This window comes from Caretta caretta, chromosome 10 (genome assembly GCF_965140235.1).
Source record: "Caretta caretta isolate rCarCar2 chromosome 10, rCarCar1.hap1, whole genome shotgun sequence".
Lineage (NCBI taxonomy): Eukaryota > Metazoa > Chordata > Testudines > Cheloniidae > Caretta > Caretta caretta.
The window spans coordinates 51,204,343-51,231,950 of record NC_134215.1 but is presented as its reverse complement, the minus strand read 5'-3'; the positions used below and the strand labels follow the sequence as shown (position 1 = coordinate 51,231,950).

At 38.9% G+C, this 27,608-nt stretch overlaps 2 protein-coding genes across 6 annotated transcripts in view; one reads left to right on the top strand and one right to left on the bottom strand.

Annotated features, from left to right (window-relative positions):
- Positions 1-22,853, top strand: IDH3A (isocitrate dehydrogenase (NAD(+)) 3 catalytic subunit alpha). 2 transcript variants are annotated; one of them, XM_048866494.2, is made up of 11 exons: positions 1-150; positions 4,446-4,484; positions 6,657-6,740; positions 9,951-10,065; positions 12,085-12,272; positions 12,536-12,669; positions 14,251-14,353; positions 14,432-14,496; positions 17,679-17,763; positions 18,439-18,591; positions 21,129-22,853. In XM_048866494.2, the coding sequence occupies exons 1-11, from the start codon at positions 124-126 to the stop codon at positions 21,210-21,212; spliced, it is 1,077 nt and encodes a 358-aa protein (XP_048722451.1). In that variant the 5' UTR covers positions 1-123; the 3' UTR covers positions 21,213-22,853. The 2 variants fall into 2 exon arrangements, with proteins under 2 accessions (XP_048722451.1, XP_048722450.1); XM_048866493.2 differs by having other exon boundaries at positions 2-150; positions 4,446-4,508.
- A 744-nt stretch (positions 22,854-23,597) lies between these two features.
- The window catches only part of ACSBG1 (acyl-CoA synthetase bubblegum family member 1), a 71,036-nt gene continuing 67,025 nt past the window's right edge, over positions 23,598-27,608 (bottom strand). For all 4 annotated transcript variants that reach the window (XM_048866492.2, XM_048866488.2, XM_048866487.2 and 1 more), the window contains one exon: positions 23,598-25,135. In XM_048866492.2, coding sequence (XP_048722449.2) covers positions 25,124-25,135 — 12 coding nt within the window. In that variant the 3' untranslated portion in view covers positions 23,598-25,123. The remainder of the gene's footprint in view (positions 25,136-27,608) is intronic.

Genomic DNA, 27,608 nt, shown 5'->3' with positions numbered 1-27,608 from the left:
GGGCGTGTCCTCCGGGGCGGGGGCGGTGCTATTGCGCGTGCCGGTTCTGGCCCCTGGCTGCGGGAGCGAGCGTGAGAGGGGCCGGGTCTGTCAGCGCAGCCGGAGAACGGAGTAGGAGTCGCCATGGCCGCCACCGCATGGATGCCCACGGTAAGCGGGTCCCCTGTGCTTGCCCTTGCCGGGGTCTGGCCCTTCCCCCCCGTGGGGGCTGGGATCCCGGGGAGGGACCCCCGCCCTATTGCGTCCCGATGCTCCCCTGGCTGCTGCCGGGCGCGGGGGGCCTTGTCCGGGAGTCGGGGGGCGCGGCCCAGTGCCCGCGCTGCGCTGCTCCTCCGCCCGCTGCCCCCAGGTGTCCGCAGTTGGGGGAACCGGGCCCCAGGCCTGCTCGTGCCCTTGACTCCCCGGTGCAGGGAGCTGGGAAGCCGCAGGCCCGGCGGATGGGAGGGGGAAACGGGCCTGGCTGCTCAGTGGGGTGCACGGTTCTGAGGAGTCAAATGCCACTGCCCTTGGTTCAGTCTAGGCAGACCCTGTTTAGTGCCTTTGAATCCCCTCGCCGCTCCTCTGGATGGAGGGAGCTAGGACAGTGGTGACCTTTCCTTCCTGTCCTGTAACGCCTCCCCCTGAGGACAGAGGGAGCCAGGCAACTACCCCGGCTGCTTGCTTCCCCACAACTGCAGATCTTAAAATATCCAACTTATTGTAATTTCATAATTATTTTAGCACTGGGAAGAACATTCTTACTTTCCTGTTGAGCTGGACTTGCTTTCCTTTCGCCTCCTGTTTGTATCTTACAGTACTTACATTTGTAAGACATTTGTTCTCAAGTTACTGCTGACATTAGTATTTTCCATTCTTTATCTACTACATGCCAAGGTCCTATTCTGTACTCTTTGTGTCCATTAGCTAATGGTTTTCTGAGAGGCTGCCACACTTGGATTGTGTGGGGTTTCTTGAGCATGGTGGTGTTGTCCATGGACACACACTTGGTTCTTACCAAGGTTAAATGTTTTGAGGGCTCCTGTACCTAGGAAAATTGCACATTCTGATTATTTCTTGTAAATGTGCATACATTGGTGTTTGCACATAACAGAGCAGTAAAATCCTTATTCTTCAAACTAGCAGCAATGCAAATAGAGTTCACCTTACCCCTGCTGTCCCTCATATTTTAGCAATAAAACAGGAGATAATTAACTTTTCCTGAAGCTCAGTAATGTGCATTTTTGAATGCATTTACTGTTACTTGTGTTTTTGAATAAGCTACTAACAACTTGCTCCCATATACTCCTTTTATTTAATATTTTATAGTTAGACTAAAAATGGATCCTAATGATAGGATCACTTTCACAATGAATTAATGGTATCTCTTTCATTCTGGAGTCTGGAAAAAACAAGCTTCTTAATACTTTGTATTTATATTCTAACTAGCAGTCCTCTGCACTCGTGTCCACCAACACTTTGTTTTTTGAAAATGGTAGTTATTCTGGAAGCTGTTCCACAGACATGGTCAATTGTGTTGGATAAACAAGAATAAAATTCTTCTGCTCTGCTTGAAAGATGCCTAGCCTATACTTAATAGCATCCACTTACTGTCCACAACATAGTGAACAATACTTTTCAGTATTTTCCAGCGAACAATAAACTTTTACTTTCAGACCTGCACTCGACATAGCATATGCCAAATCATTGAAAAATTCAACCTCTTTGAGCCCTCTGTTAAATTTTTACTAATTTGGACAAAAACAGTTTTGATTCATTGAAACCTAATTAAGGCCATAACAGAGTAATCTGATCATCTAGTCAAAGGCCCTACATAACACAGGCTATAGAATTTCAATGTTTGAATCCTATATCAAGCTCATAACTTCCAGTAAACACAGGTCTGATTCCCAGTCCCCTGTTCCAACCACTATACTACACTAGCAGTCTGTAATACAGTCCCCTGTCTATAATTTTCACTTGTCTCCAGAGTTATCCCTTGGTACCACAGGCAAGAACTATGCCATGAAGACCCCCAGGTGTTTATGTAGCTAAGCCAGTTCACCTTTTCTGTTGTGTCTGCTTCTCTGTCAAGTGTGTAGCTTGTTATGATATGCAGCGCTTGCTGTTATGACATTGTACGTTTCATGTTCAGTTACAGGTCAGAATGAATCTTAGCTGTAATTAACTTTTCTACAGCATTCATTACAATATCCTAGATGAGAACTACATAATTTCTAATCATCTTGCCTACACTCTGTCCTCCTTGTCGTACAGTTATGTTCATGCCAACTCCGCATAAGTGTCAAAGACCTATGGTGGGAGGTTACAATAGTAAGTTTCAGGTGAAATGTGTCCGACTGTCCTTTATCCAGCCCTTCCAACTGGTACTTACTTCAGTATGACATGATGTATCTATAGTTTAGTCTGCCCATATACAACTTTTTACTGTATATGGTAGAATGGGTTATAATAAACTAGTTGGTTTTCAAACTAAAAGCATCTCTTTAGTATACACCCTTTTTAAGAATTGTCTAAATATCATTGCATCAGGTACTTTACTAGTAATATCACCACATTTAAAACAGACTAGTAGTTAAAATGCCACCATATTCATGAATGCAATCCAGATATGAAAATGCCAAGAGTGGTATTTACAGAAGGTAAATCTGCCATGGGCTTCAATGGTAGTAAGACCAATGCTGAGTGCTTTTGAAAATCCTATCCCAGGTATTTAAGTGCCATGAAAGCTGCTACTAATCAAATCTTGCAGCAAAATCCTTGGGGTAAATTTTCAATACTTGTAAAGACAGTGTTTTCATATTTCATGACTTGTTCTGTTTGTCACAAATTTGCTGTAAGTTTCTGTGCAGCTTTATATCAGCTCTCCATGTTCAGCTTCTTGTCTTATTGTGTCCTTGTACTTTCCTGTCTGTATCCATCTGTTGTCTCTTTGGGGCAGGGATCATCTTTTTATTCTGTGTGTGCACAGTACCTAGCACAATGGGGTCTTGGTACTTAACTGGAGCTATTGGGTAATACAGCCATAAACGTAAAAAAGTTAGTCAACCATTAGCCATATAACTGGACCCAAAGATGCAATAATTTTAAAGTGTAATATCTGAGTGTGTTCCCTTCATTTCCATGGCTTTCATGGACTGTGCCTCTACAAATTTTTGTTCCTATAATAAAATATTTCTTTCTCACCACTTACTGGACACAAGGACAAATATTTAACGGAGACTCCAAAGTTCTCTTATTTTAGACTTCAAAATCCACATAGTGTTTGTGGTGGAATTTACTCTTTTCCTAACATATCAGTCAATATATTACAAGCTCATTGTCAAAATTCATAAAGAATGGAAGAAATATTTGTTGGTAGCAGAGTGTACATTTAAAACTCTTGAAAGTACAAGACAGAATAATTAAAATGTTTGCAAACTGAAAGTTTTGGTCATCTGAAGAAAATATTTATATACTAACTGTATGACAACTAATGTTAGCAAAGATATTCCTAGTATAAAATGTGACCTGAAATAAGTGTACTATAAAATGCAAACCTGCTGCAGTATTAGAAATTAATATTGTCTTGCTTTCTGTTCACACACTAAAATATCTTTAAAAACAACGAGGAGTTCTTGTGGCATTTAGGGACTAACACATTTATTTGGGCATACGCTTTTGTGGGCTATAACCCACTTCATCAGATGTATGGAGTGGAAAATACAATAAGCAGGGATAAATATACAGCACATGAAAAGATGGAAGTTGCCTTACCAAGTGGGGGGGTCAGTGCTAATTAGGGGAATTCAATGAGGGTAGATGTGGCTTGTTCCCAACAGTTGACAAGGTGTGAATATCAACAGAGGGAAAATTATTTTTTGTAGTGACCCAGCCACTCCCCGTCTTTATTCAGGCTTAATTTGATGGTGTCAAGTTTGCAAATTAATTCCAGTTCTGCAGTTTTATGTGCTGTATATTTATCCCTGCTTACTGTATTTTCCACTCCATGCATCTGATGAAGTGGGTTATAGCCCACGAAAGCTTATGCCCAGATACATTTGTTAGTCTCTAAGGTACCACAAGGACTCCTCGTTGTTTTTACTGATACAGACTAACATGGCTACCACTCTGAAATAACTTTGTTTTTACAAAAAGAAAAGGAGTACTTGTGGCACCTTAGAGACTAACCAATTTATTTGAGCATGAGCTTTCGTGAGCTACAGCTCACTTCATCAGATGTTTACCGTGGAAACTGCAGCAGACTTTATATACACACAGAGAATATTCTCTGTGTGTATATAAAGTCTGCTGCAGTTTCCACGGTAAACATCTGATGAAGTGAGCTGTAGCTCACGAAAGCTCATGCTCAAATAAATTGGTTAGTCTCTAAGGTGCCACAAGTACTCCTTTTCTTTTTGCGAATACAGACTAACACGGCTGTTCCTCTGAAACCTTTGTTTTTACAGGTATCTCGGTTGCTGGGAGTTTTCAAAAACCAAAAACAGGTGACCAGATGTTTTAGTAGTGCTGTGAGTATAATAGTATTTTTTTTTCTTTTGAGAAGTTTCTCAATAAAAGTACAGGGCAACTTACTGAATAAGATAGGGTTGCTATATTACCTGTCCACACACTTTTAAAGATAAGCTGCAAGTACAATGGCCATATGCTCTTATGCCATGTTGGATTTCTATTGACTAACTTTAGCACCAATATCTTTTGACAATTTCACATTCAAAAGAATCATATATTCTTAGACAAATAATTTGAATAACCGCTTATGAAAAATTATAGCAATTGCATGGAAAAATCACATAATTGGGTCACATTAATAGGATAGTGATGGCTTAGAAATCAACCCATCTGAAACTGCTACAGAAACTTCAATGGCAATGTTGTTGAGAAGCTTCTAAGCATCTTTTTATTTTGCAAACTTTTCTATAAGCAGTAGACTTACTTGCTGTTTAGCAAATGTCTTGTAGCTTTATTCAAATCTATACCTATGAAGTCTTTAAAGAATTCTGTAAACACTTTTATACCAGTATTAACACTGACATTTTAAAACTGCTGCTTTTAGAATATCTAGACACCTGTCCTTTTGAAGTCCCTCTGTAATGCTTCATTTTAGCTTACAATATGATTGTGTGATTTTTCTCTTGAGCTTGTTTTTGTAAGTGATTTGTTTATATTTGGGTTTCTTACCCTCTGTGTGTAAGTACAAAATGCACACAAGCATGCTCTTGAAGCCTCATTTAAAGAGGGTTTTGAAGAATGCTCTGACTGATGTATGTATCAAGGCTACGCCTACTCTTTTATGGGTGGTGTGCATTTCAGGAGAGAATGGCTTTTAATGCTATCATTATAGCTCTGCACTGTGAGTTATAAAACATTTGGGAAAAAGAGAAACCAAGAAGTTGCCCATGGCTTGTATATTAGTGAAATAATTAAGAATGGGTGTTGCACCTCAGGCTCCAGGTACACTAGAGTTAGCATTTCAGACTTAATGCAGGATCTTACATCCTACTTTTGAGTGTACTATAGCCACACATTGCTATGTAACCAGTTATATCAGTGGGGGAGAAAGAAAACACAAGCATAACAGCTGAGCAGTCAGCCTAAGTGTCAGAGGACATGGCAATTCTTGAAGACATTCAAATAATTATGTATTTAACATTTCTGATGAGCCTTATAAATAGCAGTCCCCACATCCCCATTAGTTTGTTTCCTTTCTCTGAATCTCCACTTTTTCTTTTCTTTATAGATAACCTTAATGACTGTTTCATTCAAAAGAAATTCAGATACTCAGCATTTCAATGTATATTTTGTATCTTGTGTGGCCAATTGTGAAACATCTTTTGTGTTTTCACAGTGATCCTAATCAGGGCTTTTTCAGATAACATTGTATCTGGGGCTGCTTTTATTGATATTAAAAGACTCCTATGGATGTTGGTCTGAAAACTAAACGCCTATTTCTAAGATTCAAAATGAATAGTAAAAGTAAACCTGGAGTAGCAGTTCTTAGATCTTTAAACCAAGTTTGATCATGTACTTCCCTAGACACCTGATGAGTCCAAGCTGTGCAGTCAGTTTCCTCTGCTTCAGGGATGACATCAGAAACAAAGTGCTGGGGAAACTCAGCAGAAGTTGTGGTGGAAAAATAACTTCATTTTGCTAAAAATAAGTTAGCCAAATAAGTGAAGCTTTTTTAAAATGAATGTTGGACTTCACAAAATTAAGAAAATAACCTTCAAACAAAATCTTCTCTAGGAATAAGTTAGCATGACTGGAGCCTGTTGTAGTGTAGGATAGGTCCTAGTATACATGACTTAACTGGATAATGCTGTGTCCTGTACAAAGTGCCAGGAAGAAATAAATACCTGTATTGTACTGGGGAGGAATGTGAATAGCAAGGCTGCTTTTCAATTAGGTTAGCCACTTCTTCTGTATTTCAGAAAGACTGAGGCACCAGGTGGATTCTTTGGAACACTATGCAAGCTGTTTGTCTGGGAAACAGACTTCCTGCTTGCACTCCTCTTTAGTGCAGTGCCTTCTTTAAAGTGACTTTGGGAATTGATTGATTGTTTTCTGTTCTAGCAACTAGCTTGATTTTCACCAAAACACTTGTAAATGCTCTGATGAATGCAATGTTCCTGAGGTCTACTATCTGACTTCTTGCATAGGTACAGACAGTAACTTTAATCCCAGGAGATGGCATAGGACCGGAGATTTCTGCTGCTGTTATGAAGATTTTTGATGCTGCTAAAGTAAGCAATTCATTTGCCTTGTTAGTCATGTACATTACAACTTGAAGTGAGTGTTTGCATAGGGATTTTACTTGTGACTTCTGTTTAAGTTTGTGGGGGTTCCACTTTGGAATTTTTCACCGAATTGTCAAGTGTCTGGGTTGTATCGCTAGCCAGAAAAAGAAAAAATACTGAAGCTCTGTATATAACATAATGGAGTGGTTAGGGTTGCAGTATCAGGACAGAGCCTGTACTTCTTGGGCAAAGGAATGGGAAGCTCACAGCAAATACTGTGTTTTTAATTCTTAGAAATTTAAGCTACAGTATTTTGTGTGAAATAATTATCTAATTGAGTAAATATGTAGCAACTGATCGAAAGGTGTTTTTTTGTCCACTTTGATTTGTGGATACAAGTAAAAGAAAAATGTACATTAAAAACATTGGCTTGTTCTTAGCAATGTATCTGAAATTAATCCACTCTTGCTTTAAACTAGGGCTATCAATTAATTGCAGTTAAGTCATGCGATTAACTCAAAAAAATTAACTGTGATTAAAAAAATTAATCGCGATTAATCACACTGTTAAAACAATAGAATACCAACTGAAATTTATTACATATCTTGGATGTTTTTCTACATTTTCAAATATCTATTTCAATTACAACACAGAATACAAAGTATACAGTGCTCACTTTATATTTATTACAAATATTTGCACTGTAAAAATAAAGAAATAGTATTTTTCAATTCATCTCATACACGTATTGTTGTGCAATTTCTTTATCATGAAAGTGCAACTTACAAATGTAGGTTTGTTACATAACTGCACTCAAAAACAAAACAATGTAAAACTTCAGGGCCTACAAGTCCACTCAGTCCTACTCCTTGTTCAGCCAATTGCTAAGAGAGAGAAGTTTGTTTACATTTACAAGAGATAATGCTGCCCACTTAATTACAATGCCACCTGAAAGTGAGAACAGGCATTTGCATGGCACTGTTGTAGCTGATATTGCAAGATATTTATGTGCCAGATGTGCTAAAGAATCATATGCCTCTTCATGCTTTGGCCATTGTTCCAGAGGGCATGCTTCCATGCTGATGACACTTGTTTTAAAAAAAATAAAATAAAATGCATTAATTAAACTTGTGACTGAACTCCTTGAGAGAGAATTGTATGTCTCCTGCTCTGATTTACCCACATTCTGCCATATATTTCATGTTATAGCAGTCTTGGATGATGACCCAGCACATGTTCGTTTTAAGAACAATTTCACTGCAAATTTGACAAAATGCAAAGAAGATACCAATGTAAAATTTCTAAAGATAGCTACAGCACTCAACCCAAGATTTAAGAATCTGAAGTGCCTTCCAAAATCTGAGAGGGATGTGGTGTGGAGCATGCTTTCTGAAGTCTTAAAAGAGCAACACTCTGATGTGGAAACTACAGAACCCAAACCACCAAAAAACAAAATAAACGTTCTGCTGGTGGCATCTGACTCATGGTTATGAAAATGAACATGCATTGGTCTACACTCCTTTGAATGGTTATCAAGCAGAACCAGTCATCAACATGGACGCATGTCCCCCAGAAATGGTGGTTGAAGCATGAAGGCACATATGAATCTTTAGTGCATATAGCATGTAAATATCTTGCGACACTAGGTACAACAGTGCCATGTAAACACCTGTTCTCACTTTCAGGTAACATTGTAAACAAGAAGCAGGCAGCATTATCTTCTGCAAATGTAAACACACCTGTTTGAGCAATTGGCTGAACAAGAAGTAGGACTGATTGGACTTGCAGGCGCTAAAGTTTTACAGTGTTTTATTTTTGAATGCAGGGGTTTTTTTGTACATAATTTTACATTTGTAAGTTCAACTTTCATGATAAAGAGACTGCACTACAGTATTTGTATGAGGTGAATTGAAAAATACAATTTGTTTTTTACAGTACAAATATTTGTAATCAAAAATAAAGTGAGCTCTGTACACTTTGTATTCTGTGTTGTAATTGAAATAAATATTTGAAAATGTAGAAAACATCCAAAAATCTTTAAATAAATGGTATTCTATTATTAACAGAGCGATTAATTGCGATTAATTTTTTTAATTGCTTGACAGCCCTACTTTAAAACTATTTACCTTTGCAATATGGAAACCTAACATGTCCAAAGATTGATATAGTACATATGCAGAGAACTTACTCAGAATTTAAGAGAAGATGCATACAAAATCAAAATGTACCTCTTCTGAAATAACCTTGGTAAGTTAAAATGGTTTCCCATCATTGGTACCAAAAAGGAGTTTATCCTTAAAATTCTTCTTCCCACTACAAGATAGCTTTTTCCACAGTTGGCTTAGATTAACTACTTTTAATTATAGGGGGTATAACTTTATATTAAAGAGCTCATGCATAGTTCAGTTTTGAGAGGCAGGGAATAGACTTATCACTGTTGTATTTAACACCTGAGAGAGATGGAAAGGGAATGTTTAGTTTGGATTACTCCTGATAGGAAATCAACTCATTCAAGATTAAAAAAAAGCATGTTAACATTTACTGGAAATTCTCTAATTTGTTCAGTTTCAAAGATGGTGGTTATTTAAGGAGCATAGAATACAGTTATATTGTTCTTCTCTTACACTCGTTCCTGAAAAAAAATAACATGTGGCAACCTTTCGTAACAGGGAGATTCCCTAGGTAAATGAAAAATTAAGACACTGGTGATGAGTGGGACTGACTGGAACATTCACAGCATTCTATTTCGGCATGCAGCCCAGTCAAATCTGTTCCTGTCTGTTAAACAGGATCAACAAGAGCTCCTAATTACAAAGTTGAATTTTAAAAGTCTTTTAAAATTCATTTTGTATTTCTTGAAAATAACATGAGATAGATCACCATACGGAAACCACAAGCTTGAAAGTGTAGATAGCATGGTGCAAGTAGTTCTAATGATATAAGTCTGGAAAAATATTATAGTAGGCATCTCATAGTGCCTTAGTAGTTAGTTACATTCTCCTTTAAAGAGTTAGGCATGTGAAAACAGGAGGTAATAAACAGTTCTCTGTGGGCTGAAATATCCTATGCTTGTCAGCTCTGAGATAAATTACTTTGGGAGGTTTGAGCAAAATCAAATCCAAAGGGATTTTGCTGAAACCTCCCAAAGTAATTATATGCACACACACGCTTACAAAATTCCTAATTCAGAAGATAATGTGGAACAAATGTGTTTAGGTTCCTATTCAGTGGGAAGAGAGAAATGTTACAGCTATCCAGGGACCAGGAGGAAGGTGGATGATTCCTCTAGATGCCAAAGAATCCATGGATAAAAACAAGATGGGACTGAAAGGTACTGCAGAGGTTAATGTTGAGCTATTAAAAGCAACTGTTGCTTGTATTGTGTGTGTGTGTGGGGGGGGTGTTCTTGGAAGTATGTGTGGCGATGTAAAAGACAAAGTACTCTACACCGTACTAGAATGGCTAATTCTAGGGTACAAACTGCATGACAGTAGTCATATGAAACTTCAAAGCATGACCTTTATTTCAACTTTTAGTGTAGCTTTCTCATTTAATGAGTGGACATTCCTAGCCAGAATCAGCCAGTGTGTAGGTAAGTATCCTTGGAGTTTCCCTGTGTGAGACCTATCCACACCATTTCATAAATGGCATTGCATTTCAGTGAATGAATATAGCAATTGGGGTGTGTTGAAGGGTTGACTCACTGGTGGCATTACCCTTCGTGACTGGGCATAGTGTACCAGGCTTTCTTCCTCTGGTGCCCCCTGCCAACAGCTGCTCCAACTCGAGTGGTCTGCCGCTTCTCATGACTTAGTCCTGTGACCAGGTCACTTATAGTGCACCTTCCAGAGGAACAGTCCAACAAACAAAAGTCCAGTGTCCTTCCATCAGGTCTTTCTCCCCCCAGCTCTGGGCCCTGAGGTCCTTACGCTCATCTCAGGGTTTCAAAAGTCCATATTCCCTTAAGGGGGCTTGACACCACCTTCCCTTGCAGCTGGCAGGGGAACCCAGGTCCTCATACACCTTTGGGTTCCAGCTCAGGGACTGTTTAGTGAGCAGGCAAGGTCTGTCAGTTCTGACCTGCCACCTCCCTGGGTTTCTTTCTACCTCAACCTGTCAACAGCCCCTTCCTGGGCCCCTTGGTACCTGTATTTGTCTCAGGTGCCACACCTTTTCCATCTCCCTAAGCTCCATGACCTTGCAAGGTGCACCTTTTTTTAGGGCCATGGCTCATAGGGGTCCCTCGCTTGGAGTCCCCCAACAAATCTCAACTGAAAAAATAGATGTAAGCCAACTTTTGTCCCCCTCGAGCTTGACCTTTTTATTCAGTTTTCCCTGTACTCCATTCCCCAGTTAAATGCCTCCCAGGGGTCTGTTCTGGGAAATCTAGTCCCTGCCTTTTTATCAGAGTTGCTCCACCCTAGTGGCTGCACCATGTCTCTCCTTGTCCTTTACCAGATGTTCTTAGGAGAGGATCCCAAGACCATCTGTTCCCCCAGGTCTCCTCTTCCCTCTACTGCCCTGAAGTCCTTCCCTGGCCCATCAGACCTCTCTATATCTCCGAGACGGATTTCTAAGTTCTGCCCTGTAGCCCTCTTCTGTTCTGGTCTTCCTCTTTTTATTAACCATTCAGCTCTTTCCCATCTGGGACTCATCTTTCATTGAACCTGACCCACCCTGCAGGTACATTAACCAAAGAGGGCTTAATTAATGCTTTTAGTCTCAGTGGAGGTATACCCCCCCCTTACAGGGTGACATTTTGTGAAAGCCCAAACGAAGGCGCATGCCACATGTCAGTCAGAGCTCTGTGGAGGCCCGAAAGCTTGTCTCTCTCCCCACCAAAAGTTGGTCCACTAAAAGATGTTACCTTGCCCACCTCTTCAGTCTTTAGTGTCAGACTTTTCATGGGTTCACTAGGAGGACTATTAGAGATGGGAATATTATTATTAATAGAACCCTGAACTGGAGCCCATATCTAAAACAGCACAAACCGGTTCCCCTGCTGCTGGAATACTTCGTAGCCAGAATGTGATTCCTTCTTATTCTCATTGAGTAACACCTTACTCCCCAAGTAGTCCTATTGAATTCAGTGAGAATGCTTGTGGTGTTAATTGCTACTCAACATGAATAGAGGGGTCACAAATTGGCTCTTAAACAGTAGAATAACTTCACTCTTTAATGGTCTACAGGGAGAGTTCTTCACCCTTTCAGCTCTAGTCAACACAAGACCCTAACAAGGGAACCCAGGTCTCCCATGAGACTGTGCCTAGACCTATCTCCCGGATGGTTGTAGTGAATTTAAACTCTAAATTGGTGCTTTTCTCTCACTCATTCCTGTTGTATATTATAGGACCTTTAAAAACACCCATAGCTGCTGGGCACCCTTCGATGAATCTGCTGTTGCGTAAAACCTTTGATCTTTATGCAAATATTCGTCCCTGTGTCTCGATTGAAGGATACAAAACACCTTACACAGATGTAAATATTGTCACAATTCGAGAGAACACAGAAGGAGAATACAGTGGAATTGAGCATGTGGTATGTTATTGGGAAACAGTTAATTTTCTGGCAGGGTTTTCTCTTCTCTGCAAATTGCAAACTTGTATGTCAAAATTAGGAAATTTGTTTTTTTTTTAAATTAACTCTGATTCAGAATTTTTAATGTGAAATGCCTTGTGTACAGTGCTTTTCAGATACTTGCCCATCAGAATTATATGATGCTGTTCCAAATCTCCACACTATCAACTCCTGCTTTATAAATCAGCTTAAGTTTTAACTTGTGATAACTGTCTGTTTTTCAGATTGTTGATGGTGTTGTACAGAGTATCAAACTCATCACAGAAGAAGCAAGCAAACGTATTGCTGAATTTGCTTTCGAGTACGCCAGAAACAATCATAGAAGCTATGTTACTGCAGTGCACAAAGCAAACATTATGTATGTTGACATCATAAAGTAACAAACTCTTACGAATGGATTTAAAAACTATGGATTTTGCGGTTTTCAAGATGCAAAGTAACTTGTGAAATCTCCCTCTGATGTGTAACACCCATTAATGCTAGTGGGGAAAACCATAAGCAACATGGGGAAAATTGACCCAGTGTTGGTGGGACTGCATTAGTTACATACTCAAATCACTGACAAGTTAGTATGCTCCTTCTCTCTGTACTCTTACCTATTTTAATAGTAAACTTAAGAATAAAAAACACTAAAAGTGAAACTTGCACATATAGGCCTGGTCTACACTTAAAAATTAGATCAACCTAGCTATGTTGCTCGCGGCTGTGAAAAATTTCACCCTGTGCAACGTAGTTAGGCCAGCCTAACCCCCAGTAGAGGACATGGTTAAGTTCACAGCAGAATTCTTCCATTGTCGTAGCTACCACCTCTTGGAGAGGTGGATTACCTACTGCAATGGAAAAACCCCTTCCATAGGAAGCATCTGGGCTACAGTGGCACAACTACAATGTTGTAGACTGTGACTTTCACCCAAGGATTTCAAAGCACTTCACAATAAGCCTCAGAATTGAGCCACAGTATGTATGGAATTGCATGACACTTCTTTGCCTGTTTTTATATACTCAGGCTTTAATTACAAAGGTGTCACTTTTGTTGGTCTTAGTAGTGCATACCATAGATAGATATTAAAGTGTTCTGGTCAAAAAACACTTGCATAGTACAAAATGTGCTTGTTGGGAGGATGTACTTTTCCAGATCTGATTTCTGGTTTACTTTGTCAGTCTCACTTCTGTCTTTAATGCAATTGACAAGTGCAGTTTAACTCACTGAGGTGTCAGTTCAGATCAGTTTTGTGGGTTCTGACAACCTAGCTCTCATTCTGTAAAGTAAGCATTGAGAAGTTCGACGTATATATTAAAATAAAACAAACCTTTGCTGTCCAAAGATAAGGACAAAGACTTTGCTCTGAACATATGGTAAATTGTAAGAAGGTTTTTAATGCAATGAAATCAGAAAAGTTAATGTATGAAGTAATTTTTTGCTCTATTGCTAAATTAGACTTTTAGGGCCAGATCTTGGCTTCTGGTGAGGCTGGTTTGTCATGACATAAAACAGCCTTATAGCTGCTTTAACCAGGCAGCTGGGAATTCCCCCCCCTTGTGAGGGGAATCCCCAAGTGGTCTAAGGCTGGCAGAGCCAATTCTGCGCCATCCTTTTCATACATGCACATTGGGGGAGTGTTGGATGCAGGAGTGGGCCATGGTCAAACATACTTCTCTCTGGCAATTTCCTGCCCCTGCGGGGCCATTACAGGCCAGCCCAAATTAGAAATTGCCCTAATTTGCTCCAACAGTTGAATCAGCTCTTGGCTGATCCCACAAACCAGGAGGTGAAAAGCCACCTTTGGGTTCCCCAGTGTATCTCCAGTGAGAATCTGGCCTATATTTTTCTATTTATTTGTTTCCAGAAGTGCATCCATACTTACCTTGATGCAGTTGCTTTTTAAAACTTGTTTACTCAGCCATGCTCTGTAAGATTCTTCTCTTTGTCTAATTGCAGGCGAATGTCCGATGGGCTTTTTCTGAGAAAATGCAGGGAAGCTGCAGAAAACTATAAAGATATTAAATTTAATGAAATGTACCTTGATACTGTGTGTCTGAATGTGAGTACCTAATCTATTATATCCAGCTTTTTATAGTTATAAAACATGACCTTAAAATTAAAACAGTTTTCTTCCTAGATGGTACAGGATCCATCACAGTTTGATGTGCTTGTTATGCCAAACCTGTACGGTGACATCCTGAGGTAAGCAGAAGTGAGCTGGTTATAATTTAACCCTTAAAATACCATCACTTTCAAGATTACCATTCAGATTAAATGTTAGGCAAGTGGGTGTCTGTTTTCAGCATCCAGAAGGTTAAAACATAACCCTTTCAGATTCTCAATCCTAGAAAAAAAAAAGCCGCAATTGAGAACCAAACACAGAATATCTTAGTATCGAGGGAGCTGTATGATGAGGCTGTGCTTCATGGCATCAGAAGGGATGGTGTTTGTCCATATACCATGTAAATGTGATTCAGATATAAAAATGGAAGGATGTGTGTGAAATGAACATCTGTAAAATACTTACTAAGGTACCTTCAGTTACTGTTTCTCAGACAACTTTGTTTTTGAAGAATATTGTCAGTAGCACTCTGCCGTCAAAACAACTAATTTGACTTGTGAAGTCAACTGCCAGACCCATTTGCCATAAAACATTTACTTAATTGAATTTGATGCTGTTCTAATCACATAGCAAAAACTAGTGTCTTTAATCTGGAGTCTTAAATGTGTGTGCATATAACTAAGAATTTGGTCCTTGCTTCTCTTGTATCATCCAGGAAATCCTAAAATGTTGTTTCTTATTTTGATTCAGGCCAAACTTTAAAAGAGTACCTTTCTACGGTTCTGGATGTTAGAATGTATTTTTAATATGTGATCCTAATACAAACAAATAACTGCAGTCACCCCAAAACCAGGAAGGTGGTGGAGAGGGAGGAAACCCACTCCAGTTACAGCCCGCAGTGCACACTCCCACCCCAAAAGCCTTGGAAAAGAGAGAGGTTTAGCACAGAATAGCTTGCTTCCAGTTGTGGGTGGAATATGTACTCATGTGCATGCACTTTAGAACTACAGATTTTCTATACTACAACTGACATACAGTAAAGTGCAAAACACTGAATGGAGGATTTTAAACTCCTTACCAATCATTAGATAAGATAAATAAATGAAAATTATTTTAAAAACAATGTGTTTATGTAAAATACATGGAGATAAAATCCTAGGATTGCAGGGATTTCTCAGATTGTTGCTATTTGAGTTGCATGTGGCTTCATAGCCTTGTATTGGTTCTCTTCTAAAAGGTTAAGAAAGGAGTCTCATGGGCTCAGATTAACACAGGTGTTTAGGCTTCTAACTTCCATTGAAATCAATGGAAGTCAGAAGCCTATATACCGTTGTGGTTGTGGGCCATGATGTCTTGATTGTTGGGTGGCTGTTGCCTCAGGAAGAACAGAAATACCCACACAGGTGGCAGTAGCCCGATTTCTCGGAATTGGTATCAGGTTTTAAACTAAGGGTCCCTCCATGGATCCTAGTACTGCTCTGACTGTAGTTTTGCTTTAGCTGTGTAGATGAATGAATTCCTTAATTTACAATGTTTGTTACAGGCATTTTTGCATTTTAAATAGGTTTAATTCTTTTTGTGGCTCTTGGCGTCCCCCTGCAATGACGAAGTGGCTTTTGGCTGTTGCAGTTGAGTAAATCTGGTATAAATACCATTGTGAACTAATTCATTGTAGAATCATCTTTCACATTCTGTACAGATAATAGGGAAAAGACCACTTAGCTCAACAAGCAGCTCTCCTTTTGGTACCCAGAAGAACACCATTCTTCCTTTGCTACTGTATTCCCTAATCACCTTCTGGTTGAACAAAATATAGAGCTCAAACTAACTATGTGCTTTAACAGCTGGTAGTGTTTTCTCTGTAGTTGCTGTTGAAAGTTCTGCCTGATAGCTCCGCTTATTTTCCTGATGTTTAGCTGGATTCCTAGTTTGATTCTCCTCCACATTGTTGCTTATGTTCTTTTTACCTAGTATAGATTTCCCCGCCAATTTGAGTTCTAATGACAGTTCCTTAAAACATTTTACATTTGTGCTCAGCTTTGATAAAGGAGAGTTTCTTCATAAAGTTAGGTGGCCCCAACACACTCCCTTCCCTGTAAACTGCCTCTCTGCTCCTATGGCTTTTTGAAAGTGCCTTATGACATACTGCCCAAAATGTTCTACTCTCTGAACAGATATTGGATGACATTCCCTACCTTGAAGTGTGTAATGGCCAAAGTGACAAACAAAGGATGGAGGAGGGGGATACAAAATACAAGCAAAGCTATTCCCTTTATTTTAAATTTAAAAAACGGTTATATAGACTGGTTTTAGAGTAGCAGCCATGTTAGTCTGTATCCGCAAAAAGAAAAGGAGTACTTGTGGCACCTTAGAGACTAACAAATTTATTTGAGCGTAAGCTTTTGTGAGCTACAGCTTGCTTCATCGGATGCATTCCCCACTTCCTGTTTGTTCAGCACTTATTGGGTGGCTGATTTCTTGTAGGCATTGGTATAAAAGTGGGTTTTGAATAGTTTTCTAAATATCAACATTTGATGATGCTTGTTTAATGTCTTCCCCTTTCAGGAAGGTGTTTTATGGGCACTTGTTGGCTTAGTCCTTGCTCATATTGATCTTGGAGGTAATCCCGCTAAAGTCAGATTTTTTGTGTTGCTTTCTTTAATTCTTTCACAGATCATGTAGGCTGTTCGGTAATGAAGTAGCAAAGCAATCTTGTGTCACTTAACACCTGTTTCCTTCAGTTTTGCATAATAGTTGTTAGTAATTCAGATTTCTTGTGAGCAAAGTTCTGGCCTCGTTATAGGCAGCTCTTATAGGAAATATCTGTAATTTCTTGGGGAAAATGTTGGATTATACATTGAAGGACCTCCAAATAATTACATAAAACCCCTCAACTGATATTTCTCTGATTTTTTTTTTTTTTTTATTTGTATTGGTATCATGGAGGGGGTTTGGGTACCTTTTTTATTGTGCTGATTGGCTGTCCAAACTTTCTTCTGCTGTATGCAAATTTATAGTATTTTCCACCTTGCCCTATGATTTTGGTAAGCTCGATCCTGGAATTTGAAGTTCCCCTGTCATTTTTCTCATTAAACTGTTTTTGTTGGTCTAGTAGTCCTGCTCATCTTCAAACACGCTGCTGTAGTATAGCTAACTTATTACATGTTCTTTTTGCCACAGGGTTAAACACATTAACCGCTGGCTGTGTTGGCAGCTAAATTTTGTTTTATTAATATGGAATAAACTATTACAATAATCTCTTTATACCTTTTTGGTAGGAGGTTGTACCTTTGTAACTTATATGAAGAATTTTTTCTTCCAGTGACTTGTGTGCTGGATTGATTGGGGGCCTTGGAGTAACACCAAGCGGAAACATTGGAGCTAATGGAATCGCAATCTTTGAATCTGTAAGATCTCTTTTGCAAGAGGAAATTTTAATAACTAACTTTGCCTAGAAAGCTAAAGCTACAAGATATCCTGTAGCCATTACTGAAATACATTCTCTGCAAAATGTCTGACTGCTTTAATTGTGAAGCTTACTTAAATTCTGCATAAAAGGAAATGTTACTTTTAAAATGATTAGTTATTTCAATTGGCTTTTAACAGTCAAGGAAATAACGCAGTCAGTGCGGTGTTTTAAACGAAGATTTCAAATTTAAGAGTTTCACAGTAATTGTAATATTTATTAACCTATTTTAGAAAGGATCTTGAATAATTTTTAGTTGTCAGGGACATCATCTTTTAGGATATCCATGTCCTCTGGATTTTTAGGGGAAAGACTTTGAAAAGTACAGAGGAGTTCGGTGTCCAATTCTCATTTGCTTGCACTGGGAATTGGAAACCAGAATTAATTCCCCTTTCTTGATCTTTGAAACTCTTTCCCCACCCCCACCTTAAACTATTATGGTTTTGTATACTTATTGGATGAATACGCTTTGTTCAAAAGAATTAATATAGTAAGTTATTTCAAATTTAACTTAGATTAATTTTTCAGTTGTCTAAATTACTTTAGATAACAAAACAGACACTAGATGCTTGATATATTGACTTCATAATATAGATAATTTCATTTTTATCTGTAGGTTCATGGAACAGCACCAGACATTGCAGGAAAAGATTTAGCAAATCCAACTGCCCTTCTTCTGAGTGCTGTGATGATGCTGCGTCACATGGGACTGCACGAATATGCCACAAAAATCGAGACTGCATGTTTTGAAACAATTAAAGCTAGAAAGGTATTCTCAGGGTTTACAGACAAAGTATTGACCTTATCACTTTTCATACCTCTACAATAATTAATATAGAACACCAAAGCCTAACCTGCAGATTATGAGGAGGATGCAGAGGCTCACTGTCTCAGCAGGAGTGGGCACACTGCCTTGGGAAATGCTGGGGGACTTGTAGATTCAGCTCTCTGAAAAGAGCACTAGCACCCCCTGAGTGTGTCTCCACCCTCATGTTGGGACAGACTCTGACTTGTTAGGGTTACATGGGTGTAAACGAGGCCAGAATTGGACACACAAGCTAGATTTTGCTCAGTTGTATGCATGGTTTCTCTTATGCAGTTAGTATCTAAGATTTGGAGGCCACCAAACAGATTTTCACTTGTAACTTGAGTAAAATTTGAATTCATGTTTCCAGAAGTTGAGCCTTACCAACTCTCTTCACTGCCATCTTGGCTTTCATCTTTTTAAAATTGTGCTTTAAAAAAGGAACATTACTTAGCCACACTGGTGAAATTCTTTGGTCCAGGAGCATGGGAGGGTGCTTTGCAATTCCTCATAAGTGGATTTTTATGCAAATATTGAACAAGATAAAATGAACATCTTTTCATTTTATAACTGACCTATTTGTGGTGGCTGCCATACTGTACATAGACACTTAAAACTCCAATTTAAATTACAAGTAAATACGAAGTGCTTCAGAAAAGCTCCAGATATACTGTCTGGAGTGGAAGTCCTTTATCTGTAGATCAGTAACACAATGGTTGACAGACCAAGTATTAGTTTGCTACTGGCTCACTATGTGATGGATATCTCTGCTCACAATGCAGAGAACTCATCTTTCATTTAAAAATTGTATAGTGAAAATGACAAAAGACAAAACACAAATTATAAATTGTCATCTCTTATGCCTGCATGTCCTTCCATACACACTCTTAAGATCTTGCTGTATGTCTGAGACATTAGTCTCTATCATGCAAATTGCCCCATTATCATGCCTTATCAAAGGGGCCAGATAATGCTATTATCCCATATTTTGCCATCACAAGAGTAGTAAGACTAAAAATTTGAACATATGTCCATTGTACCTATTCAGCAGCTTTTCCCATCATTTAACTTTTTGCATTCTTCCCCTCCCCAATTATAGATCTTGCTCCTTGTAAGTTGGCTTGGCCATCCCTCCGAGTCTGCCTCTGAGGAAGACCACGCCTCCATGCAGTCTGGTCTGCTAGAGTACTCTCAAAAATAAGGAAAGGGGGAATTAGTGGTACTCAGTAGGCCACAGCCTTCAAGCAGGACAGGGCCACAAGCAGTCTGGGCTCTGGCCTGCAGTCAGACAGAGCTGTAGCACGAAGCAGTCTATGGGGCTCAGACAGGGGCGAGCCTGAGGAGCGCCGGCCTCCTGGCTTAAGGAGAGGGAGTACTGCCCGCCCCAGGGGTAGGAAGACGCGGGTCTGCCCAGCTGCACCACATCCCAGCCCAGAGTCAGTGGGGAATCCACCCGAAACATGCTCACCGTGCTTCTAGCAGTACCACTGCCAGACAATAGTCTGGTTCCCCACGGCTGCTTCCTACTCTCACCCTTGGTAGTAGCGCCTCAGCATCGGGTGTGGCAGGGCTCTCTGGAAGCTTGTGCACGTCCTCAGAGTAGCAGCAATTCTCCTTAGCATCCCACTCCAGCAGCGAGGAAGAAGTGTCTGTCTCTCTCAGCAGTTCCTTCTCAACTGAGTTGCTAAACTAGCTTTTTATACTTCCTCTTCCTGTCCCGCCCCTCTGCTTCCGACGTATGGGGTGTGGCCCTCCTGGTTCCACCCACCAGGCGGCTTGCTGCATTCCCTCCACATCCGCGTCTGAGGGAAGCCACGCCTCCTTGCCTCCTCAAGGACTATTAACATGCTAAGTTTCAACGTCTATATTTATGCTGCTGTTGTGTGGTTGTTATTTATAAATAAATAAAATCCTCCAGAAGTTTCATTGTGTAAGAATTACTCATCTTTGCCCTAAACCTAAGCTCCCAAAAAAACTTCAGAAAGCTAACTCCTGGAAATATGAAGTTATAATAGTTGGGAGCTGTTTTACTGTGCAGCTAGGAAACCCGAGGACTTACAACTGTTTTAGCTAAATATGTTTAGGCAGTAATTCCAGCTAAATTATGAATAAAGATAAAATCACTAATCATAGAACCACAGGGTTAGAAGGAACGGCAAGGGTCATCTAGTCTAACCCCCTGCTAAGGTGCAGGATTTGTTGTGTCTAAACCATCCAAGACAGATGGCTATCCAGCATAATGATGGTGCTAAAGTCTTAACATGTGATAACCTACTACTGTGATGAAAACTTGCTGTTTGAATTTGCCTTCTGTACATGCTGCAATTTGCAAGCTCATTTCTATTAAAATTGTTGCAGTACAGAGAACCTTGGACAGTTAACATTGTTCCCTTGCATACATAATACCACATACTCTGTGTTCAGAATGTAAAATTAATTTAGAAGCTGCAATACTCAGATTACATTTTTTTAATTAAAATGTCTATTTTTTTCTCTCTCAGGTCCTAACAAAAGATTTGGGAGGTAATGCCAAGTGTTCGGACTACACAGCAGAGATCTGTCGCAGAGTACAGGATATTGACTAAAGTTTCCTCATATCACTAATGTTGCAATCACTCCAAATGGACACATTACAAATACATTATGTAGTCATCTGCAATTCGTATACATTTGGTTTGCCTATCTCGAGAGAGAGCAAAGTTTTTAGATGGGGCCATTTTGTTAATAAATTTAGCCCAAATGGATACAAATAACATTTGTGCCTGCTTTCAGTGGACTTTTTCCAAGTGCTTTGTTTTATTTATTACTTGTCTCTAGTAACATTTTTTTGTATAAGTGGATTCCTTTATTGTATCACTTGGAATTGTTTACCATTTTACATTTCAATTAAGTGGTTTTTACTTCTCAAAAGACTTGCTGTAAATATCAAGATGACTGAATTATCATGATTATAAAAGCACCTTTTAAAGAAAGCTTAAAATCTATTTTATTGGTCTTAGAATGGAATAAAATAGGCTTTTCGGCCTTAAAATAGCACAAGAAGACACTTTTGTAAACAAACGGGTATGAAACTTACTAGGAATGTTGTATCAAAAGCAATGAAGAGACACTTTCAGGTGCTGTGATGTTCCAAGAAAAACAAAGTTCTCTAAATGCATGAATAAAGACTTAAAACCCTACAGATATTTAATCTCTCTTAAAATATGTTTCTGTATAAAAATCAAGGCATCAAAACAGATGTGAGAAATAATGCTAGTAAAGTAAAATCTTACAAACCTACGTATCCAAATATTCTTGTAAGGTGGCTCTGAGAGGAAGACTCTTACTTATTTTACAATAGAGTTCTCCTAATGAGTAGATGATAAAATTCCTTGAATTCCACTCTATAGTGTCAGGCGGAAATATAAATTTTCTGTAGCTTTGTACTACAGTTTTTCTGTTATACTTTGTTTTTATGTATTGCATTGTCTGTTCTGATGTTTAAATGTACTGATTAGTAACTTCCTCAAATTCTGAATGTAATCGACGAGATAACAAGGGATTGCTACAGAGCTTGAAACTGAGTATCCTCTTGTACAATGATCTATAATTTTGGTTCTGTTGCTTAATATTTCTGGAACCTATAATCTGTCTTCACTATATGAGTGGATATGAGGTTTCCAGGCATTTGCTCACTAAGCCTAGCAAAGACCATGAAGTTAAGTCCTCTTCTCATCTCCATATAGTGATATAATGGACACACGTGACAGATACTGACCTAAATGTCTTAGAATACTCCATCCCTACAACCTTTAACATACATATAAGTCAAATTTCCTGGTTATGGTTCTGATCTGTACCCCAATTGTATTCAGCTTAATTCTGTCTATAGGTCCTATGCCACTAATTTCACTTATTTCCTTATTCAGTGTGGTGGTTTCCAAAGCAAAACCGAGCAATGCAAAGTCACTTCATTTTCCCCTGCAAAATAAGCATCCCAGCTTTTGTTATACTTCTGCTATCCTATGGCAGGGATAAGGACAAAGATTTTTTTTCCTTGTGTATTCATAACTGCTTCTAGTGATAAAGGTAATTTTTCTTCTCTTGGATGTACCACAGCAGAGGTTGAGCTTGATTTGAATGTGCATGGTGTGGTTGCTATTCTCTTGATTCATTTGTATTATGCTAAGTAAGCAACTGAGTTACGTTTACGCACAAAGTGAGAAAATAAAGACTTCCCAAAGTCATACCATTTGTTGTGTTTTTTATAAGCCTAGGCTGCTGACTTGTTTAATGCTTTGAGTAGATACATCTTATTGCAAATATCAGTTATGTATAGAGGAGGTACAGTTGAGCATGTTTTCTTACTTGCTGTAACATGATTTTCAGTAAAGGACAAACTTTTTGTAGAACTTCCACTTCATATGGTGCTATCTTCCATTTGATAAGGACCAGATATCAAAATCAGGCTCTTTAAGCAATTTGGTTTGGTGGGGAGGAGGTGGTGTACCAGAGGTTTGTAAAGATCTAATATATAAATAAGATTTCAAACTCTTAACAAGCGCGTGTTTAAAGCAAATGTTGTTGTTGGGACAGAGTAGCCAAACACACACACCTCAAAATCCTAGCAGTAAGCATTTTGCAAAGTGCTGCAAATAGATGGAAAACTTCAAGATGACTGGTATTACAGTTAGTTTTCCGGCTTGTTATCAGCACAGGATTGATTGATTTAAATCACTGATTTTAATTGTTTTGCGTTAGTACTTCAGTTATAAGAAAGGGTGATTCTTCTTGGTAACCATTAAACAATCATTCGCAATTAAATAGAACCTTTTACTCTAAACTTCCTTCTTTTTGCTAAGCAGGAGGATACGCTAGCTGTACACTTAAGCAATTACATAGTTTAATTTAATCAGATTCTTAAATTTTTACTTGCAATTTGTGTCAAGATTTATTTAGATGGAAATCCAAATTCAATTAAATGCACAAACAGCATTTACATTTTTTTTTATTAAACTACATTATGTGCTGGGTACAAACTTTTCTCTCGTCAAAACATGTTTTGCATTTAAAATGAACTGATTTATTAAACAAAGGAGGTATCTGTAATTAGTGAATTGAACTGATTGTTTCTAGTCACTATGTCCATGAAGATTTTAGTACTAGTAAAGCTCATCCTCTTACAGCTGGTTGTTAGTCAGATTGGAAGAGGAAAATAAGCTCTTCTTTTTTTCCAACTTCCAATTGGTTTCTTAACTTTGAATGAACTAGTCATTGAACTGAACTAGCTGAATAAACAGAAATGAAGAAAATACTCCCTCTACACCTGCAGAAAAGATTACTGCTGTCAAAAGCTGGTTGAGTATTTTAACAAATTAGTTCCAAGTGCATAGTCAGAAATTCCCACCAATTCAGTGCTTTGATTGTCTTTAAAACTCAACAGCAAATGTACTGCTTTATTTTTAATTTAAATGATTAATAGATAAGTTTAGGCTTTTAGAGACTGTCACTTTAAATTTAATTTTAAATAGTTTTGTTTAAATAAACCTGAATTTAAATATTTTTTTTAAAATCATGACTTTTATCCACTCTGAATCAGGGCCCCTGCATTGAGTGAGACATCCTTTGACCTGGTCTAGATTTTGATCTTGAGCTGTTATTTCTGTTCATGCCCACCAACTCATCACTTGACTCTTTGGGAAATGCTAAACTGAAGTGTCTTTCAGCATGAACCAAAGATTGAAAAAATCTTCATTGTCTTTTTTTGGGATGGTCAATCCAGAACTCACTTGACAAGCTACAAGGCTGGAAAGAGGAATTAATTAGGCCACAATATGTAGCATTTCTTTTGGTACAAGATTATTTAGATGCTCTTCACTGAAAACATTACAGAGCTGTTGATGTTTTAATTTCAGTTAGTATCAATAGCCATTGAGCCCCATGAGGATGTAACAGTTTCATTAAACAGTGCCACTTGATTAGTTATGTCTACCAAACATTTGAATTATAATCAATTTAGCCTATTACAGAACTATAAAAACTGTAAGGAAATATCCATCAGGGTGTTGCTTAGTCTTCTCTTATTCTTTTACCCCCCCCCCCATAAGAATACGAGCTACATCCTTACAATAAACAGTTAAACTCACATTAGTATGTCATTAAGTTTAACTCATTTAAGACCAAAAGTAAAATATTCACGACGGGCAATATAAATACTTATCTGTAGCAAGAAATTTTATTACTTTGCAGGCTGAATTACAACTAGATCTTTATATGGATGTTTCTCTTCTAATGCCTGTTGCATAGGGTGCAAAACAAATGGTAGGTGTGCTAGCCTAAAAAAGTAAATCCTCAAATGCATTTGTTGGGAGCTGTTTCCGGCAACACAGAGTTGGTGAATTTGTTTTGCTTCATGGGAAACTTGCAGACAATACTTGGCACGAAGACTAGCTTTATTCTTTGTAAAATGAATCAATTTCATCTTTGTATTTTTCAAGCACAGCAAGTCGTTTTAATTTCATCGTAGGACCTAAAACAAAAAACATACCAAAGTTGATTACAAGAGGAGAGAGAAATTACAGCAAAGTTTCCTAGCTGGAGGGTCAACAAGCCCTAGTACATCATTCCTGCAAAGGGACTGACTAGTAGATGTTCCTGTTGCTTCAATGGCTGATCTCCCATAGGAACTGTAGAATAGCTGGGGCAGAAACAAAGTAGTTCAGTCCAAATGATTTGTAGACAAAGCAATGTCAGGCTTCATGACCAGAGGTAACAAAATAGCTACTGCCCAGTTTAGTAATACTTTAAGAGAACTAATCAAGCTTTCTCCCTTAATGTCCTTAGTTAAAGAGCCCTCTCTTATGGCAGGTCTACACTATTGCTTAAGTCAATCTAACTTGCGTTCCTCGGGGTGTGAAAAACACACACACACCCCAAGCAATGAAAGTAACAGCAACCTAAGTGTTGTTCACACCAGCGCTATGTTGGCAGGAGACGCTCTCCCACTGACATAGCTTCTGCCTCTCCTGGAGGTGGATAATTATGCCGATAGGAGAGAATTCTCATCGGCATAGAGCACCTTCACCAGACACACTACAGCAATGCAGTTACACCGACATAGCACTTCTGGTGTAGACCTGCCCTTAGCAGGGTTGTGTCTACTTGTTACAAGAGCCCTGGACTTGACATAACCTGCAGCCAGCTGTGCACTTAGCCACCATGGGCTGGAAGCGAGGACCCCACAACGCGAGAAAGAATTTGGCCTTGCTTAGGCAGACAAAAACATCTGCTCAGCTGTAGTATTAAAGGATAGCTGACCTTGGTCTGGGTGCCTACCTGTACGTTTTTTTGCTAGAGTTGCTTTACTGATAAGAAGAAATTGAGATTTCTTTGCTGTTGCTAGGGAAATGGTCAGCCCATTAGGGGTTATTTTGAGTTATGCTTTGTTTTGAATTACGTATAAAAGAATTTAGTTAGTGTGTGTACTTTGGAGTAGTTCTTCTGAGAGGATTTCTATGAGCTTGCAGTCTGACAGCTATCTCCCCAGCGCGTTGGAGGAAGGCCAGCCACCAGAAACCTGCTGCTGTCACTGGATACTGCCTCAGACTTCGGGTAACTCTATTCCGGGGTGCTCTAAGTTATTTCTATTTTAGATGTGTGCTTTGTACTCAATAAAAACAAGGATTTTTGGGTAGAAGCACTCATGTATACCAATCATTTATCAGAGGGAGGTGCTGTTCCCCCCCAATTTGTTTCCTGATATCACCTGGAAAACAGAGATTAGTTACCATAGGTTTGGGTTCAAATAACCTAGAGTAACATACTCACAGGGTCCTCCCAAAAATTGCATCTTACTTTCTGTGAGGTTGTGTTTTGCTTACTTTTCTCTCTATCCCCTCTCCCCCAATCTCATGTGATATGCACTAAAGACAAAATCATTATAATACTGAACGGAGCAAGGAATGTAATAACTCAGCATTACTGTAGCCAGGGCTCAAATAGGAGTTGGGAGATATATGCTTACTCCACTCACGGAGACTATAGGGGATAACTGAGTCAGAATGGATGGAGAGAAGAAACTAAGTATGCCCTCAGCTACACTAGTCAGCAGGGTGGAAGGAAGCAGATGCAGCCATAGAGGATACTGCTACCAAAAAAGGATCCACTCTCACACACATGGATGCATGCTAAGAGTATAATTGGTGTAGCTAATCATTTGATGGTATCAGTACAGAGCCTTGAAGGAGAAGCTTAATTTCAACCTGAGACAGAATGAGTCAAGAAGCTATTGGAGGGATTTAAGTCAGTGGGATGAGATGTAGTAGACAGGGAAGGTAACTATTGCTATGGTGTGGATGGATTTGAGTGGAAAGAAATAAGTCATCAGGGCTGTAGAAATGCACGCATTATTTCTCAAACAACTGCAACAACCTCCAGTAGGCCCTAGTAGATGGGCCCCACAATTCATTTATGCCCAAGACACTTTATTTTAAAAAAATCAGCTTCTTGGAAAAAAGTCATATCTATCTACTTGGTAAACATGAACCCCATTCCTATAAAGGACACCCCATTGTTATAACCCTATAAGGTTAGAGGATGGACGACATGCTGTCTGCATTATTAAAGAAATAGAATGTAATGGATACCACACTGTTATTTTTCTGACATCTCAGTTCAGCCACAAACTAGAATACAGAATTTTTCTGTTCTGAAATAATGTTGTGAATGAAGGAATCAAGGCCTCAAACTTTTCATCCACTAGCACAGTTCAAATTCACTTGATCGGAAATCATTCTGGTATTGAACAACTGGCATGTGACTTTGGCACTTTTGAAAATTTTACCGCTAGACAGTATTATCCAAGATGCTGCTCAAGGGTAAGATTATAACCTGGAAGAAACTAACACTGACAGAAACAGGCCCCCCACATGTATATTAACCTCCCACCTTTGACATGGTCCCTTTCTTCCTTTACTAGATCTTCTGTGTATTTGGCAACAGTG